Source organism: Marmota marmota, unplaced genomic scaffold, assembly GCF_001458135.2.
Source record: "Marmota marmota marmota unplaced genomic scaffold, marMar, whole genome shotgun sequence".
Taxonomy (NCBI): Eukaryota; Metazoa; Chordata; class Mammalia; order Rodentia; family Sciuridae; genus Marmota; species Marmota marmota.
This window is the reverse complement of record NW_026000240.1, coordinates 9,306,373-9,325,447: the sequence shown is the minus strand read 5'-3', so window position 1 is coordinate 9,325,447 and position 19,075 is coordinate 9,306,373. Positions and strand designations below refer to the sequence as shown.

Genomic DNA, 19,075 nt, shown 5'->3' with positions numbered 1-19,075 from the left:
GCCTTCCTCTGCCCTTTAAAAGCCTGCTTCAAATAGAGCAACGCAGGCTCTTGCAGAGCCCAGGCAGTAGCTAGTATCCAGGAAGCTCATGGATGAGTGCTGGGACATGAATGGGGGTCTCCTGGTGGCTGTAAGAAGCAGTGCAGGGCTGGGGACACAGCTCAGGTGCTTGCCCAGCATGTGAGAGGCCCTGGATTGATCTCTAGCATTGCAACAACATGGCACAAAACGAAGGTGATCCTGAAAGGGTCTCAAAGGGCAATGGGGCTGCCCGGGGAGGCCATCTTCTGAGTTGTCAAAAGAGACCAACAGGGAGGAGCCAAAGAGCAACCACTCAAACCAGCTGCCTGTCCAGGTGACCACCATCCACCTCCTCCATCAAGGCTCCCAACCTCTCTTGTGACCTCTGTCACAGGGTGAACTGTGCCTGCAAAACAATATGACACAGTCCAACCCCCAGTACCTCAGAATGTGACCTGCTTAGTCTTTATAAAGGTGATGGAGTTAGAAAGAGGCATACAGTGGGATCTAGGCCAGGATGGTGTCCCCAAGAAGGCGAATTGACACAGGTGTGCATGCAGTGAGAAGGCCAGGTCTGCAAGCCCAGGAGGTCAGAGATAGCCATGAGCCACGGGGGCTGTGGGAGAGGCATGGGTAGACTCGCCTTAGGCACTTGGGAGCCAGCCCTGGTGATAAGCTGATCTTGGGCTTCCACCTCCAAAAGCAAGGCACTGTCCATCTCTGCTGTTTAAGCCACTGACTATGTTCTCTGGAGTAGTCCCAGCAAACTAAGACAGGCCCTGGGCCTCTTCTACCAGGAGCCCAGCAGCCACATGCCCCTCTTCACGTGCAGTGCTGCTGCTGATCACCTCCTGGGGCTCCTCTGGGGACAGGGACCATGCTTGGTACCTTTACCCCTCCCTCGAGAGGGCAGGAACCAGAACCCCCTGCCACAGTTGGCCCACTGCTATTCCTCCAGCAGAGGGAGGGACAGAACACAGTACATGGGCCAGTACCACACACTGGGTCTGCTCAGATGTTTCTCATAAATATAAATAAATGTATTCCTGATGCATACGATATACCTAGTGAATCCTAAAAGATCAAAGGGAACATGTGGTTTCTGCTCCTACGGCTAAGGCTTTGACCATTGCTGTTGTGAACGTGTAGCCGCTAGAGAGATGTTTTCTCCTTATTATATACTCTACTCTGTTATTGTGACAAGACCAAAAAAGAAGAGGAAAGATCTTAAACTCCCTCAGCAGAACAATGTCTGAAACTGTGAGTGGGATGACCACGCAGAGCAGCCGAGGACTGACTTCAGAGCTGTAGGAGTCACAAACACAGGACCGTGTTCGTGAACTTCCGAGTGTACAAACATGGGCATGCTGGACACAGCACACTAAATAGAGCCACAACCCAAGAGTCCAGGCGACTGACTTCCCCTGTAACTTCCAACCCTGAAATACCACAATCCAGGTCTAAACATCTAAAATTTAAAAAAACAATTTAAATTTCCTTGCCTACCCTAAGAATTATACATTTATAATATTTTTGTCTCCGTACTGTAATTGTAAATGTTATAGTCTAACTACAACATAGTGCTTTAAATAAAAAATAAGACATTTGCTTATCAAGACGGCATTAAAGTCTTCAGCTGAGAACAAAAGCCTTCTAAAAAGTCTGCTGTGGGTTTTACTGTCCCGCAAAATCACTATGAGTGACAATTTCTGTTTTTCTGACATTCTTTCCCATAAGCATGAGGAAAAAGTCATATGCCATGCTCCGACTAACTTGCTCAATCTGTAAGAGGTTTCAAGATAATCTCTACCCTTTCCTGTAAAGAGAGCTTTGAGACAGAACCAACTCTGTTACCATACACACACAAATGATAATGTATTCCATGTGAGGCACGTGGTGCTGATGTCCATCTGTGACTCAACGTAGCATTACCCTCTAAGAATAAACTAACTTCATATCCTTGATACATATTTTATATATTTCCTATTAAAAGTCAACCAGAATGAGGTTTAATAACAGAGGGTGAAAGGCCAAAGAGAAAGACCACTGGGAGAGGTCCTGCCAACGTTTGCATAATTGCAGGTATTGACCCAGGTGTTCAGTTGAAGCCAGTCACTACATAAGGACCTGTGCCCCCAGACAAAGGCTGGCTCTTTAAGAAAGTACAACAGTCTCAGGGCATTAGGTCACACCAGAATGAAAAAATATGCAGATTGTCAATATACAGGGAAAACACATGAATTGAATATGCAGATTAAATAGAGAGCTTATTATTTATAAGCCACATATCATATGACTCCCATAAGGTTATTTCTATACATGCCTCAATCAAAATTTAAAAAGCTGAATATGTGGAACACTCTACTGTCACACAGTCACAGACAGTGGAGGGCTCAGTGTAGCCTGCTTTTCTGTTAACAGGGGCATCATGCAACTACTTAGTAGCCAAAGAAATTTTAATTCTCAAATTATTGGATTCCCTATAATTACTAGTCAAGTGCCCATTCACTAATCTGCAATAAATGTCTGAGAAGGTGTAATTACATGATAGTTATTTCCACTAGAACTAACTTTGCATAATTCTGCTCCTAGTTAATAAGAGCACTACAGCGTGAGAAGTCTTGGTTTTAAATTAGAAAGAAAAAAAAAAGGCTAAGAATTTGCCAGGTCAGCATCAAATATTTCAAACACTCATTATAACATATTTTACAGAAACGTGGTTTATCTTTTGGCTTTCTGGCCAAACACCAACAGAGTGTTTTGTTGTATAAAAGAAGAAAGGAGTGAGGCTACTATGTGTCAGTACTGCTTGATGTCATAACATACCTAGTGGAAAGAGGTTTTTAAAATCACCAACTTTAATCTAACTGATGCCAGTTAGAATACTGAGCAAAGTTGCAGGAAGAATTTAAATTCTTCCTAGAAGTTACAATTCAAAGGCCAAGGGCCAAATGTTAGACTTCATATTTAAAACATAACAGCTGAGCACAGATGCACATGCCTGTAATCCCAGCTACCAGGGAGGCTGAGGCAGGAGGATCACAAATTCAAGGCCAGCCTGGGCAACTCAGTGACATCCTATCTCAAAATAAAAAAATTCAAAGGGCAGGGTAGGATGTGGCTCAGGAATAGAGTGCTCGCCACACCTGTGCAAGGCCTTGGGTTTGTCCCCAGCATGGAGGAAAATTAATAACACTAAAATAAAAATAACTTAGGGGAAGAAGGGAAAGATCATAAAACAGAATACCAACCATTAAAGGCAGGAAATAGAGTGTGAAAGTCTCCATTCTGCCACCGCCGCATGACGGTGGATTCAGGCAGGAGTGACTTGACAGACGTTGACAGGAGCACATGAAGGTTTGGTGAGCAGCAAGATGAGCAGTACCCAGCTGCCCCCAAACTGCATGTTAATACAGCAGTCGTCAGTGGATCTGGACAGGAGCAACCTACCAGGCACCACCCCCAAACACTGGGATCAAAGTCACATCCCCGATGAAGGACCAGTGTATATTCTAGTGTGACTCACTGAGAGGGACAATGACACCTGTGATGCGCCTCAGAAATGCGCAAGGTGATTCTAAACACAACTACCTATGCAGCTAAGCCAACAGAGCAATGTTCCATGTCTCAGGAGTGCCACCATCATGAAGACACGTGGGCCTGGGGCTGGAACCGGTCCAGGTGGAAGGTGGAGAACACACAAGAGCCAGACCCAGGGCAAGCTGATCCCAAGTCCAGAGAGACCAGTGCAGTTGTCACCACAGACACAAGGGCACTGGCAGGAGACGTACAGATGAGAGCGCCGAGTCATGTCCTATTTCCTGATCTTAATAACCATATCATGCTTTTGTGAAAGAATAGCCTTGCTTTGGAGAAATAAACTGAGGTATTTAGCAGGGAAGGGCACGTGTCTGCGACCCATTCCTGTGTGCAGACCAGGGGAGGTGTACACGGAGGAGGAGTGGGCATAGGCTAAGGCAGGATGGCACAGGGTGCTGACCAGTGAGTCTGGGAAGAGTTTAGGGCAATTTTATACTATTCTTAGAACATTTCTGTTAGTTTGAAATAATTTCAAACTAACTGTTCTTGGGTGGAACAGCAGGTCCCAGGGAGTCCAAAGAGCCTCTGGTATGGGTCGTGCACAGCAGGGCCCGCAATGTCCACTGACAGCCTCAGGGTGAGTGGGATGTCCATGTGCGACCTCCACTGTGGAAGGGACCTGTGAAGTGGGCTGCAGCGCACCTCAGACACCTCCGCAGAAGGAATGGGAGCCGGCGTCCAGCACATCCGGCCAGTCTCTGCCTTCGCCAGTCTAGCTCCTCCTCTTGATCTCAGAGGCTCGTTGAAGGAGCGGGATGTCCCATTCAAGCCGACCCCCACCCTTCCATGCCAGAGGTCCACCCCGTGCTCCACCTGATCCCTTATTTCCAGTCCTTCCTAACAGCCTTCTCCTCGCCACAAGCTCCTACCTTAACTCCACCTTCAGACCCTGTGCCCAAGACCACCTGCACCAGCGCCTCCCAATGAGGTGACCAGTGACCCATCTTGGCAGAGCCCGTAAGCCCTCCGCTGGAGGACGGAGTGCACCTGGCACCTCCTTCCTCCCCTTCCATTTGTTTTCAGATATTTCCAGATATCTTCTAAACAGATAAACTATATCATCACCTAATATTGCTTATAAGTATAAGTATCTATTCTGTGGAATAATCTCAAATTTTTAAAAGAGGAAAGTGTTGTCACCTATCGAACCCCAAATATTTATTTGTACCCTTCTATGTAAACAAACACACCAACACCACCACCACAACCCTGGCACGGTCCTAGAGAGAAGCTGCTGGCACGTTTAGGAAACTCCAATTCTCCATAGTGACAGGTGCAGAGAAGGCAACAGCCTTTACGAAACCCAAGTGGTCCCCGGACACAGGCCTTACCAGGGGTTGCTGGGGCTGCACTGCCTGGAGACCCAGGGTCTGCTGGCTCTGGGGCTGTGAAGACGGCTGGGGCTGGGGGGGCTGCTGGGGCTGCTGCATCTGCAAAGAAAGATAAAGGATTATGCCCTTGAAAGGAAAGGGGGATGTCACCCTGAAGCTCCATTAACAGTTTATCTCACTGTCTGTTGCAGAACAAATGTGCGGCTTTCCAAAGGTGACACGTTCTGGGAAATGTGTCTTTAGGGACTTTGTCACTGTCCAACGTCACAGAGCATGCCTGCACAAACCAGGCAGTATGGCGTAGCCCACCACACACCAGGCTGGGGGTGTGAGTCAGACTGTGTGTAGCAAAAGAGACGGTGATACCCTCCAGAGACGTGGCGAACACAAGACCCATCAGGCCGCCGCCAACATAGACGTCGGACCCCGTCACTCCTGGTCATCACCGAGAATCACGTCCAGTCCCTGACTGTATGTGCTATGCACTTGTAACTGGTAGTGTGACAGGTGTCTTTACGCCACCATCACCACAAAGATGTTTGTGTTGTGCTAAGGTGATAATAAAGGCTATAATGTCACTAGGGGGCATTATTATCTCATGGGACTACCTTTTATATAAGCAATTGGTCATTGACCAAAATATCATATGGGAGCATGACTAGATCCTGCCTCTTCCACCTGCCCCCTGGCAACACTGTCAAGGGCAAGACCTAAATCCACCTCCATATGTCCCTCCTGAAAGCCTTCTCAGACCGCCCTAGTCCTGCAAGTCTCCCCCGGGAGTCACTGCTCACGGGAGACACTGCTCACAGGGACAGGGACACCCTGTGCACCTGCTGTGTGGCTTCCTTCATGCCATGTGCCCTTCCACAGGCATGCTACCTGCCTCACAACCCCAGGGGACAAGCACCTACAGGGAGCCTCCCTTCTTTCCCTGTGATATATGACAGGAGACCCCTGAGGATTCAATCTTAATTTTTTTAAAGGATGCCTGGAAGATGTTCTGGCACAAATGATGAGTGTAAAGTTGGAACCATGTCGTTGACAAGGTTGGCTCAAATGCTCAGCTCTGGGAAACCTTCCGAGTCACAGAAGCCACAGGCCAGACACCAGGCGTGACTCAGGAAATGGGAGCCACTGCTTTCTCCCCATGACCTTCAACAAGTGTTCCGTCCAAACACTTCTTCCTGGGGGTGACAGACCCAGAGATTCTCATCCTTTTCATTTTTTCCATTTGGTCTACAGGCTATGCCCCAAATTATCTGTCCTTTTTGAGAAGGGTAATAAATAGCCACTGACAGACACTAAGGGACCATGGTGGAGGACATGAAAACCTTGCAGAGCCCTGGCCAGGGCCACTCCCCACACGAGCAACACAAACTGAACTGGATGCTCAGCACGAGGAAGCCAAGGCTCCCCAAGGCTCCCCACGGCTCTGTGGCCTCACAAGAGACCTCACGAGAGATGAATGTGACTTCAGAGCATCAAGATTGTCCCCCACGGAGGTAGTCGATCCCCAAAAAGGAGAAACCGATTCACAGGAGCAAACCAGTATTGTTTGAATCTCTGAGGAATATACTGTGGGTAAGAAGAATTACCACAGGACACACACTAGAAGGGACAGAAGCCCCCGGCCCCCAGGAGAGGCAGGTTCTCTACTCTTGGGTCTGAAGAATACCAAGGCAGAAAGTAGAAAAGTGACAGCGCTGCCACCTTCCTTGGTGACTTGGAAATGATAAAAAATAAAAAAAAATAAAAAAATACAAATAACAGTCCTAAAAAATTCTGAAATATATCCTAAGAACCGAGGGGGGGGGGGCGCGGAAAGATGATATAAGAAAATACCACTCTTGAGTATTAACAGTCACGTTAGTAAAAACATTAATAGCAACATGACCAAACTAGTGCTTTACCTGAATTTCCTTATTTAAACCTTGCTACACACTTGAGAGGAAGGCACTAGTATTATTTCCATTACAAACTGGAGATTAGAGGGTTTTTTACCATCTTGGAGATGACATTTACACTTGGACGGGACTGCATGTCTACTAGCCACACTCCTCCAGGTCAATAACTATATATTACCAGTTCCCTGATGCAACTTTTTAAACATTTTATCAGGTCAAAAATTAGGATGCAACTAATGGCATCTTACCACTGATGGCATCTTATGAAACTCAGCCTACAAAGAATTTGTGTTGGTTTCTGCTTGTCACTTTGGGATACCATCAACCAGAAATCTGTAGGTCACACTAGACTCAGACCCCAAACCTACTTGAGTTTAGGGTCCAAATTCTCAAGGAGATGTTTGTTCTTTCCTTTATCCAGTGCCAAGCCTGGGACATGCAAACTCTGTTGCTGTCCCTCCCTGCGTGACAGGTTTCCTTCCTGTTAACCACCCAGAGCACAGCCCTAGAGCACCCCAGCTCTACTAGATGCCCCAAAGTTGTTGATGTCTCCCTTCCCTGTAGTACCTAAGACAGCACTGCATCTCAGGTGGACTGGCAAGAGGGCAAGAGCAGGGTTGGTCCCTCCAGAAAGTCACCAAGCCAGCCCAGGACCAGCTGGTAATACAGTAGGAAGCAGCCTTGTGGACAATAAAGAGGAAGGGCACAGGACCACGCAGCCCGCGTTTCTTAAAAAGGAACAAAGAAGCAAGAACGTGCTGGAGAAGCTTTTGTCTGGGACTTGTGAGTATTTACATTAAATAAGTGAAGGACAGATCTCTGAATTCTAACAGAGACAAAGGAAGTGTCCCTTTGCAAATTCCTCCCTATATCCCTGATTTCATAGCCTTTGTTTGTATCTTTTTCCTATGTAGTGAACTTGCACTCAATGGCAGCCCCTGGTTAAACAGTGGCTGGGGGAGCTGAGGCTTCTGCTCTCAAATCAAAGGCACCCAAGTGCCTCCGGGGCCTTTGAGAAAGTGAGGAGATGCTATGAAACACTTCTGCCCAAGGCAGGGCAGAAGCACAGAGAGCGGGAAACCCTGCCAAGCTGGGATAAACTGCACCAGTTTAGGTCTGAGTGTCAAACATACGGGCTCCTTGGAACTCAACCATGGAAATCAGGAGCACCACTACTGCAGATCTGTTCTGTATAAAGAGACAGAATTGCCCTCATCTCCCTGCCCCATACCTGCAGGAGTCTCTGCTGCTGTCGAACTTGCGGCTGCCGGGGCCTCATGGGGTCCTGAGGCAGGGGCACGGAGGGGAGGCTCGGGTGTGCAGGCGTCAGCATGGCATCGATGCCCCCGCCCACTAGGGGGCTCTGCTGCAGAGCCTGGTGGTTCATCCTGGCAAAGAACAGTGTGACTTGTACCACGAGTGCCACCAGGACACAATCCACGCTCACAGAGCAGAGCAGCCCTCGGCGGTCGATGGTCACTCGCATCATGCCAAGGGAAAAAGACTGGAGGCCAAGGCAGAGACGTGACCACTCGGAAAAAAGGAAAGCAAACAGGCCTCTTAAAATAGCACTCATGTGCAGACTAATTTTTTTAATGAAGTAGTTGCTAACAGTGAGTCTCACTCACTGGACACCGGCCTTGGAGCAGGCCCTGTGCGGAGGTCTGACTGCACGGCTCCTCCCACAACAGCGCCTGCGCTTAGCGTTGTGCGCTCCCCACATTAGGAATGAGAGAGCAGAGGTGGAGAGGAACCCTCACTGAGGTTCCTCAGACAGCAGATGGCACAGGTGGCATTTGAACAAAGAACTGATGACTTGAAGTTCAAGCTCCCGAGGTAACAGTATGCTGCTACTAGTTATAAAAGTAGGAAATATAATGAAATTGGAAATACATATTTCCAAATTAATTTATTTTCCTAAATGTGCTACCATCCGTCAGCTGTCCCAGTGTTTCATAGTTGGGGTTACTTGCAGCTGACACACAGCCACTGATGGACACCTGGGCCCAGGCTGTGCAAGGTTCTCTTAACTCTTCTGGGTAGTGTCACCCCATGGAATTGCCTATGATGACTGAAATGCTTCTGTATGTGCTGCAAAATAAGAAGGCCACTAGGACTGGTGACATTAATTGTCAGGCCTTGATGCAGAACACGACTGCAGGGCTTCCTTCCAAGAAGGTGCCCATATAACACAACCCTGAGTGACTGCCCAGGCCCTGGCTGCCCCTGCTGGCCATGTATGGCTACCGAACACTTGAAATTTGACTAGTGTGAAGGATGAACTCAAGGTGTATTTCAATTTTCATTGGTCTATATTTAAACAGCCACGTATGCACAGCGGGTGGTAGTGGGCAGTAATACTCTGGGTCTAAGGGACCTGGTTACAACAGGAACCCCGGAATCCATGGGGATCCCATTTCACCAACCATCCCTGAGGTGGGAAAGGCGACAACTCAGTTATAACAAAACCCTCATGTGCACCAGGCCCAACCGGTCCTGCAACCATACATTTGCAGCTGAGCAGCAAACTCTAGTATAACATTTCCAATAACAATCAGTAGTCACTCAGATGCTTTTAATGAAAAGATAAACACTCTTTGAAAGGGGGGAGAGAATACTAGTGCTAACTAGCCCAGGACATCCATCCCATGGAAGAAGTAGTCCCAGCTGGGGCCCCTGAGCGAAGGAAATAAACGAGATGAGGAATTCCTGCCTGGGGCTCCGTGGATGCTACTGAAACTGAGCAGCAGCATGTCAAGCACACGGAGGAACACAGGCCCAAGAGCCACCAAGCTGCCATGCCCCAGGTGAGGCACAGCAAACACAAGCACAGTCCCTCCTCGTGTCACCTCTGGGCGCCCGTCAGGGGCTGCAGGTAGGGCGGGGCCTGCTGCTGTACGTAGCCGCTGGGCTGCTGCTGCATCTGCCTCAGTCTCTCCATGAGTGCAGGGCTGGAGTGTGCGGCCGGGTAGGCCCGGGAGCCATAGCTGGGGGACAGGACCACGCCGGCCTGCGGCTGTGCGGGCTGTGGCAGAGGCATCTGGGTTCCGTACATGGTGTAGCCCTGGGGCATGGTCTGCAGGGAGGAAAGGGGACAAGTCAGCGCCCCAGGCACCACTGGGGCACGTGGGGCACAGGACCCGACAGGACCTCTCTGACATGCACTGTCTTCAAAGGCTCTTAGGACTCAAGTACAAGAAAGACTTTTCTGGAGGCAGGGAGTCTGGCCAAAAAGCCAAAGAGTGAACAGGCCATGCACCCAAAGTTTTAGTTAAAATACGTGAATTGTCATTTGGCCAAACTGGGTTTCCAGGTCAGCTGCTCTGTTTGAGGGAAGGAAGGACACATGTCTGTGTACAAGCAGACGACCTCCAGTGCACGGACACATCCATGTTCAACCCCAAAGTTAGCCAGAAGCCTACCCATGCTCAATGTGAATTTAAAATAACGGAGTACACTTTCCCAACCTGTGATTGTACCTTTTTGGGTCTGATGCATGTGCCTGTCATAACCAACTAGGTTCCAAAAAAAAAAAAAAAAGAAAAAGAAAAACCAGAAACTATTAATCTATTAATGGGAGGAAGGAAGGACATAATTGGTAACTGTTCAACACCTTCCTGTCTTGCTTGGACCACAGCCAGTCTCAGCACACCGTGAATGAGCTGGCAGCCCAACAGGACTCACATCAATAATACTGGGCTTCTGATCATGACAGAACTACAGGAGAGCATAGGAACCCAGAAATAACAGCATTATTAGGAAAAAAAAGAGCCCCAGATTCCTCTTCCATTTATATAATCTGTTACGTGTTTAGCATCTACAGCGTACGTGGTTTGTAGACAGGCTCTCTAGATCCTCACATCCTTCATCTCTATTTTACAGAAGGAAACCAAAGCTGAGGCTTACATGCGCAGCTAGGAACTGCCAGGAATAGCTGAGGTCTGATTCCAAGGCCCACCTTCTTGCTGTTCTACCGCGATTCCTCATCTGAGTTGTCTTTGAGTATGACCATTTCTATCATGAATTATATCATAAGTAACTCTCTGACTGCCACACATTTTACATCTATCATCATCAACAAAGATGTTTGAATTTATTTATGTTTTTAACTCAATAATTCTCCTAAAGTGTTTCATGCCCCTTAGTCAATCCTGAGACTTGCTCAACAATTATTAGTTAAGTTTTCTTAAAATGTCAAGTATAACCCATAAGTAGAGGTAACTAAGTTCTGGTCCATTAGGGAGTTGATGTCCAACGTCCTCGCCTCCTTCTGTGCATAAAGAGTGTTGAGATCCCGCAGACCTGTTAAGCTGGTGTGGGTACCTGTGCCTGCTGCAGCCCTGGATACTGAGGGGGCTGAGGGGAGGGCCGAGCCTGTGCAGCAAAGAGAGCAGCCTGGTCCCCGGGTGGGCCCTGGAAGACAAAGCCGAGGCAAACTCGAGGTCAGCACAGCAAGGCCTGGGTTTGAGCTTCTGGCCCATGATCCCGATGACCCTCGACACCGTATCTTATGACATGAATACAGAAGTCACAGATTTCTAAGCTGTCTTCTCTTCAGTGTTATTCCTTATTACTTCCCCATGTGTCTAGAGTCCTGAACTCTTCTTAGAAGACTACAAAGAGACACAATAGGAACCTGAGAGCCCAATATCTGCGCAGCAGAGAGGCCAGCTGGCTCCCAGTGCGCTCCGGGCAGGCCACCACTCTGGGTGAAGGGCGTGAGCACCGCCAGAGTGCAGGCATGAAAACCCCAGCTGCCCTGTGCCCACCAGGCACGAGAACATGTGGACACATCAATGGCACATGGACACCCACGGCTCTGAGGGGAAGCTCCTTCACAGTGACCTAAAAGTCACCTATTTAGCTACAGATTCAAGGGGAAATGTGAATTACCATGACTCTAACAGTCTATTAGAATACAGTCACTAAATTTACATGTTGTTAACTGCAAATACAATTCTAACCAACTATCTGTAAAATAAAACCTATGATCATCTGTCCACCAGTCTTGACCCATGTTTTGGCCTTAGGAAAATAAACATATTTTAAGAGGAGCTATTTGCTTGTTGCATGTTTTGATGGCAGGTTATTCTGTGGAAACTTGCAGTGATAATCACAGAAAGAAGCCTGGCTTCCTACCATCACTGGGTTTTTTCAGGACTGATAAATTGTCAAGATTGAGGTACACTGTAGAATTATTTTATGATTGGCTTAAAATAGATACCCTAATTTTAGAAAGTGCTGAATTATGGTTTCTTAAAATGGTTTTAATGCATTTGATGGAAAGTGGATATTTCTAATGAGAAGAAGGGGATATACATTTGGCCTAAGAGGGTGAGCACCACCCACGAGAAAGAGCGCGGCACAGGCTGGGCTGGGCTCATTCTCTCCAGGGGGGAGCAACGGCTCCATGTTCCTCAAGTGGGGAACGCCGAGCTCCAGGAGCTGAGGGCATCGCAGGCACACCCACCAGACCTACAGAGCGGACCAGACTCCAGAGCCCGCGCTCTTACAATGTGAAGAGACGCCTCCACAGGTGGTACGAGGGTGAGAAGACTGCAGTGCTCACCAGGTAACTCCTACTCCTACTACTTAAAATTAGCCATTTAAGGAGAATTTCTCTTAAGACTTGTTAATGAAACATTAAACCCAATGTTTTCATCAGATGGCCTATACTCTGATCCCCATAAAATGACTTGGGTTACTGATGGGGCTCCCACCTCTCCCCAAGCATCCTTGCATGGGTGGAGGACAAGTTTCTGAGACTACCTCCTAAGGTATCTGCACAGGACAGCTTCAGGAAGAATCCAACTTGGCAGAATAGGGTTCTAGGAAGGTACTGTTAAACCCAACTTATCCCTATGGGGCTGGGTCTAATAAAACAGCCCAAATTTTCTGTGTGGTCATGGGAGCCTAAACCTGCTCTCCCCAAAGTATCCAAATGCTTCTTGATCCTCCACAACCCTTGCCAAGGAATCATCAAATCTTTAAACATTGGCCCTTTTAAGTCAATGCTCCTTGACGTTACACCACATAAGGACCCTGACAAACATTATTGGGCTTTGTTGTGGGGACAAAGATATGAATATTATCATTTTAACAGTCTAGAAAGAAAAAGACTATTTATATGTGAGTTGGCATCTTGGATCAGTAGGTGGTCTGCAAACCTGTGCTCAGGTTTGGCTTTGAGGGAAACAGGATGTGATCTCTACGTGACAGCTGCAGGCAGATGCACAAACAGAAGTTTTCTAATTCTTCCTCCTCTGCCATTGAAGAACCTTAGAGAATACACAGGGATGGGGAGTAGAAAAACTGGAATACTAATGACATGCTAATACCAACAATGTGCTAATACTATGAGACTGGACAATATTCATTTATTTTACTGGTAAATATTAGTTGAGGTCATAGAGATTTAAGAAATATGAACTAAAATTTATTTTAAGAATCATAAAACTCACATTTCAAGGAAAAGCACCATAACTTTAAAATAAGGTAGAAAGAGATTTAAAAAAAAAAAAATAGTTTTGACTCTCTAAAATTTACCTTTAGACATTTGCCTAACAGGTGTGCTATTCAGGTGGATTTCTTTTTTTTTTTAATTTATATATTCTAATTTGTTATATATGACAGCAGAATGAATTTCAATTTAGAGTATACATATAGAGCATAATTTTTCATGTCTCTGGTTGTACACGAAGTAGAGTCATTTGTAGTTCCCTCCCCGGTGACTTCTCCCACTGTCCTACTCCAGTACAGCAGGACTAACTGAGGTGGACAGTGGACCCTGGGAAGATGGCGAGCCCTGTTGTCTGGCCAGCAGGGTTCCCTGAAGCGTCCAGTCAGCCCAGGCTACCCTGAAAGGAAGCACCCTCCTGCTCCTGCCAGACTGAAACTCATTCCTACTTTTGTTTGTTTTTCCCAGAATAATGCCAGGAACACACCATTTCAACTTGTAGAAAAAGTCCTATTTCTTAAGGAAAAAATAAATAAGAAAGTTTTTCAGTAACTGGAAAGGTTTGACAAATGCTAATCAAGGACCCAAGTGCAGGAACAAGGGGAAAAATCAGTACAATACTCTCAGCATCAGTGGATGTGGTGTTGGCTGTGGTAAGCCAAGACCATACAACGTATCCTACAAACTGGACAGGCCAGGACAACAGGGACAAAGTGAGGCCACGCCTGGCACACCAGGGCAGAAGGTCACTTTGATTATTTGTTTTTTTCTAAATACGTCTTGAGCTTTATTTATTTTTAATCAATTCCCAGCAGGGGAGCTGGCACTCAGCAGGGGCACAGTGACTACCTTATGAGGAAAACTGAGACTGAGAGCCAGAGGTAAGTGGGATTTGTATTTCAGCATCAAGTACTTTACCAAGTGTTCTCCAAAGCCCTGCAGTTCTCAGCAGGACCTTTGGTTTGGAATGCTTTCATGTCTGGTGACTACCATGCTAAGGATCCTTCCTCTGCCTGCATCAGCATCTGGACAGGAGCTCCATTTCTCCTCTGCAATTACTCTGCCTAGCTGAAACAGTCAGAGGCAGCATCAACTTCATAGTTTTAATCATGGAGAGAACAGTCCAGGAAGCCAGGCAGGCTCTGCCTTATCACTAGAACGGGAGACACCTGAGGCCCTGGTGCTCAGGGACCTGACTTGCACACATTCAGGGAACCATCCACATCAGCGGGTGGTCATGAGCTGGTCCCTGCATTGCTGAGCTAAACTCCTGTCTCCTCACTTCATTTTTATGCACTTTGCTTTGGACTTGCCCCTATGAACAAAGCGTAATCCATGATATCTTCTAGAACGTTCTCTAAATACTCCTGAGGCAGCTGTGCTGTCAGGGCTGACTCACCTTCTTAGCTTCCATGAGAACAATCTTCTCTCCAATGGCTGGATTTTTTTAACCAGACAGGAGAAGTATCTAAGGTCAAAGAAATGCTGAACCAGAAGTCTTGTGCACAATTTGAAATCTGTGTATCCAGTAAACCTAACATTTTTGATAAAACATCTTCATCCTTTTCATTTTTCTGGATCTGCTTGTCTCTGTTAGCCACCACCCTCTCGGTCACCTGGGCACATGGGAAGGTCTCTTTCTAAAGGAGAACTGGTCTTACCACCAGTTAGCAGTCAGTAAGCAGCACGCTTCAGAATCATCACTAGTGACCATTTCTCCCAATTCTTAATTCGTGACTTTGCAACAGTGTTTAAGGGTTGCAAAGAGACAGACTGAATCTGGGAAACCACAGCCAGATTTTATACCTGTTTCTGAAAATGCCATTTTAGGGAAAATAACAAAAGTTGCACACAACAAAGCCAGTGAGTCCTGTTTTATGAATCACCAGGCCAGAGGGACCCACTTAGGACTCCTAGTTGCAGAGGAAATGGTGCCCAGGGCTAGAACACCAATGGTGTGTAACAGAAGTTATGGTCATCTCATCCTTGTAAATTTACAAGGAAAATTCCAGAATTAAACTTGATAAGCCGTTCAACTTGACACTGTATTAGTTTTCACTTCAAATATAACTTTGTTGGCTTCAGCTAACACTACCATTAATGCTAATTCTAAAATCAACATATCTCAATAACGAACCTTTACAATGTATTCTATTTACATGCCCATAAATGACAAATCTAATGAGTTAAGTATATTTTCATTAAGTTCTAAAAGGAGAAATTAAAGAAAAATTAAAGGTAAAAAGACAACAAAGATACACATTTTGATTAACTTGAATGAATACAAAATCACAGAACCTTCTTTTGACTTCCAAATACCTAGCTGACTAAATATTTTGTCTGTAGTAATACTTTAAGAAAGTTAATGATGCAAACTGTTTTCTATATGAATGACATTATTATCTGAATAATAAGTGCACTAGAGCAAACATAAGCCATATCCAAAATAGTTTTAAATTTGATAGCTCAAGTTACTTTTATTTAAATTTTTTTTTTTTTTTCGTGGAGGGCTACTGGGAATTGAACTCAGGGGAACTCGACCATTGAGCCACATCCCCAGCCCTATTTTGTATTTTATTTAGAGACAGAGTCTCACTGAGTTGTTTAGTGCCTCACTTTTGCTGAGTCTGACTTTGAACTCGTGATTCTCCTGCCTCAACCAGCCAAGCTGCTGGGATTACAGGCGTATGCCACTGCACCTGGCTTGATGGTTCAAGTTTTGAAATGAGTAAAATCCACATGTGTTCTCCCTATACTTTAGAGTGTCAAGAAAAATTGATATTTTCGGGAAAGTTTTCAAATTTTCCTCTACTTAAACTACTACTGGAGAAATAACAAGTATTTAGTAGCGCCCGTATTTTTTAAGTTTGAAGATGCAGTTGGGGCTATTTTCAGTGATGTACAGACAACAGGACCCATTCATTGGAACTGAAACAAGTGGCTGTACACCCACATCTGCACTGTGTGTTCTCGTCTATCCCAGCGCTTCCTGGGCCTGCGCCATGGGTTGGCTACCTGACACAGAAACCTATGAGTGACTTAATGCAAACATGCATTCTTGGCCAGCCCAGGCAAAGCAACAGAGGCGAAGTTGTAACATGCATGCACAAGACCTATGCTCAAAAAGAAAAAATAAATAATCTTCTCCATACCGGAAAGAAAAATAGATGATGCATTTTGTCAAGAATCTGGAAATAGGCAAGTGGGATGCGATGAGAAGGTGCTTTCGTAATCATGGTCATCGCTGTCTGGTGCTGGCCTACAGATCAGCATGCCATGCGTCCCTCCACTATGATGCCCAGGACCACAGGGAAAAGCACGGGCTCTGGGGCAGACAAGTTCACACAGGACCAGCCAGGCTGCTGGCGGGCTTCTACACCATGTGCGTGTATGATGAGAGCCATGAGGGGGGTCTGTGGGGACGCTTTCAGAAATCAATTCCATGAAGCGGAACATGGTCAGTGCATTCATGGGTCGGTCAGTGAAATGAGGACTGCAGGAGGGATCAGCCGGAGCAGGGAGACCCTTTTTTCGCTGTGATGGTCAAAGGGAAATGCTCTAAAAGTTTACTTAAGAAACAAAAATGAGTAAAAGAAAGAGAACGGAATGACAGCAGGGGCGTTACCATTATGTTGTCAAAGTCTTCCAGAAGGGAGACCGCGGAGGCACAGAGGTCCTACAGAGAGGGGACAGCAAGAGAACAGCAGACACACAGATGAGACTTCGAGCCCAGCGACGTGGGAGCCCACATACACGGGAAATACTTCATTTTACAATAGCACTTCAGGGAGTCGGGTCTCGGGCCCAGGGATGCTGATAAAGAACACGGAAACAGTCACAGAGGAGAACAGCATGATCCGGAAGTTAAGTGGTGATATAAAAGAAGTAGGGAGAGATCAGAGATTTCTGCATGGAGGGAGGGTGAAACCGGGTGAGTGAAAGGGCAGGCTCCTCAGCAGCCCAGAGCCATCCATGGATGGCTCAGGACCGGGGGGCTGCACAACAGACAGAACAGGACGTGAGCGAGGCAGTAGGCTTTACAGTGCCCAACGAATGTAGTTGGAAACAAGAGCAAGGGCGCCTCACACCCCACCAACCTCAACAGGCCACAAGCACGCATTCGCCGAACCTCCTCGCTCACACCGATTCAGGGATTCTGATTTATAAAAAAGCAACTGGCTGCCTGGGCAGAACTGCCACTTCTCAAGGTAAATGGTTCCCTGTCTGATCATTTTTATCACTGGATTCCAAAGGATACAGTGACTTTTTCTAAGGATTTCAAAGCCCGGGAGGAGCTTCCCAAGCAAGTATCTTCTCTCTTTAGGACAAGGTGCATAATTCACCGCATCATGTATGCTGGTATTCAGGCTTAATTAACAGCTACTCCAGTATTAATGGTTCATTTCCTTGCCCTTCCACCCTAATCTTTTGCCTCCCTCATAAAAATCAAGTTATGTACACCATCCTCTGGCTCATTACATTTGCCTAATTGCAATTTCAGCAAATGAAATCAGCAGCTTCTGCACTGTTGTTCAAACAACGGAGAAACAGCAGATATGAAGTAAATGAGCTAAACAACCACGTCCCTGCACACACTTCCACCCAAGGAACTCAGTGAGAGGGATCAAGGCACAGCTAGCTCAAAGGCTTTCCACCATGAGCAGGAACTGAACCCGGGTGCTTTGCCATTGAGCTCCATCCCCAGCTGCTTTTCATTTTTGAGACAGGGTGTCACTAAATTGCTGAGGCTGGCCTAAAACTTTTAATCCTCTGGCCTCAGCCTCCCAAGACTCTGGGGTTACAGCTGAGTTTGTTTTTATCACTGAGATGTAAGTAAATTATCCCCTCTGAGTAAGCGCATTAAAGATTATCACCAAAGCTCAGGATTTGTTTCAAAAAGACTCTTTTGCCCATCTTCAGCAAATAAAAATATAATTTGAAACATGCTCAATTTATATGAACTGGAAATCAACATAAGGGAAAACCTGAATAATAAGCAAAGCAAAAACATGCTTAAACTCACAGTGATCAGGAAAGCGCAAACTAAAACATCACAGCACAGCACTGTTTTGCCCATTCTGCTTGGGAAAAGTACAGTCTAATAATGTTGAAGACAGGTGAGTGTGTGCACACAGGAAGGTGCTGGCTACCAAGGGATCACCTCCACTTTGCAAACCAATCAGCACTTGCGCCTTCAGGCATGTAGCTTTAAATTCTCCACATGTGCAGAAGAAATGTGGGAGAATACTTGCTGCAGCATTGTTAGCAATAAGAAAAAAAGACTGGTAATAATTTAAATAATCATCAGCAGGAGAATGAGCAAATGACATGCTAATACACATGACAGAATGGCATCCAACAGGACAAAAGAGTGAATAAAACTAGGTGTAACAAAGTGGGTATAATTAAGGATTTAGCCACACGCAGTTTCAAAACAATCAAACCATACGGTTACGGAGAGTTTCCAACGTGTAAAGCAACACTGTACAATGTTCAGGTCAATGGATGCAAAAGTGTACAGTAAAGGGGTAAAAACATTTTTAAGAAAGAAAAACACACTAACACCTCTCTCTAGAGAGGAAACACAAGATCCTCTTTCATATCTGTACTGATCCTTTTTTTTACAAAATGATCTACAGCAAATACAGAACAGCATTATTCAATGAAGCTAGACGGGGCATGTAAGATGTACTGATTCTTGAACTGCACTGCTAAAGAGCAAGTGGGAGGGAGAGAGAAAAGGAAGCCAGCATTCCCAC

General features: G+C 46.2%; 1 protein-coding gene across 13 annotated transcripts in view; it reads right to left on the bottom strand.

Annotated features, from left to right (window-relative positions):
- Positions 1-19,075, bottom strand: part of Med12l (mediator complex subunit 12L) — a 260,868-nt gene that overhangs the window by 1,191 nt on the left and 240,602 nt on the right. For 7 of the 13 annotated variants that reach the window (XM_048794070.1, XM_048794068.1, XM_048794069.1 and 4 more), the window contains 5 exons: positions 16,942-16,992; positions 11,183-11,272; positions 9,709-9,935; positions 8,091-8,247; positions 4,953-5,051 (listed from right to left, as the gene is read on the bottom strand). In XM_048794070.1, coding sequence (XP_048650027.1) covers positions 4,953-5,051; positions 8,091-8,247; positions 9,709-9,935; positions 11,183-11,272; positions 16,942-16,992 — 624 coding nt within the window. The remainder of the gene's footprint in view (positions 1-4,952; positions 5,052-8,090; positions 8,248-9,708; positions 9,936-11,182; positions 11,273-16,941; positions 16,993-19,075) is intronic. The other 6 variants (XM_048794071.1, XM_048794075.1, XM_048794077.1 and 3 more) reach the window with 3 other exon arrangements.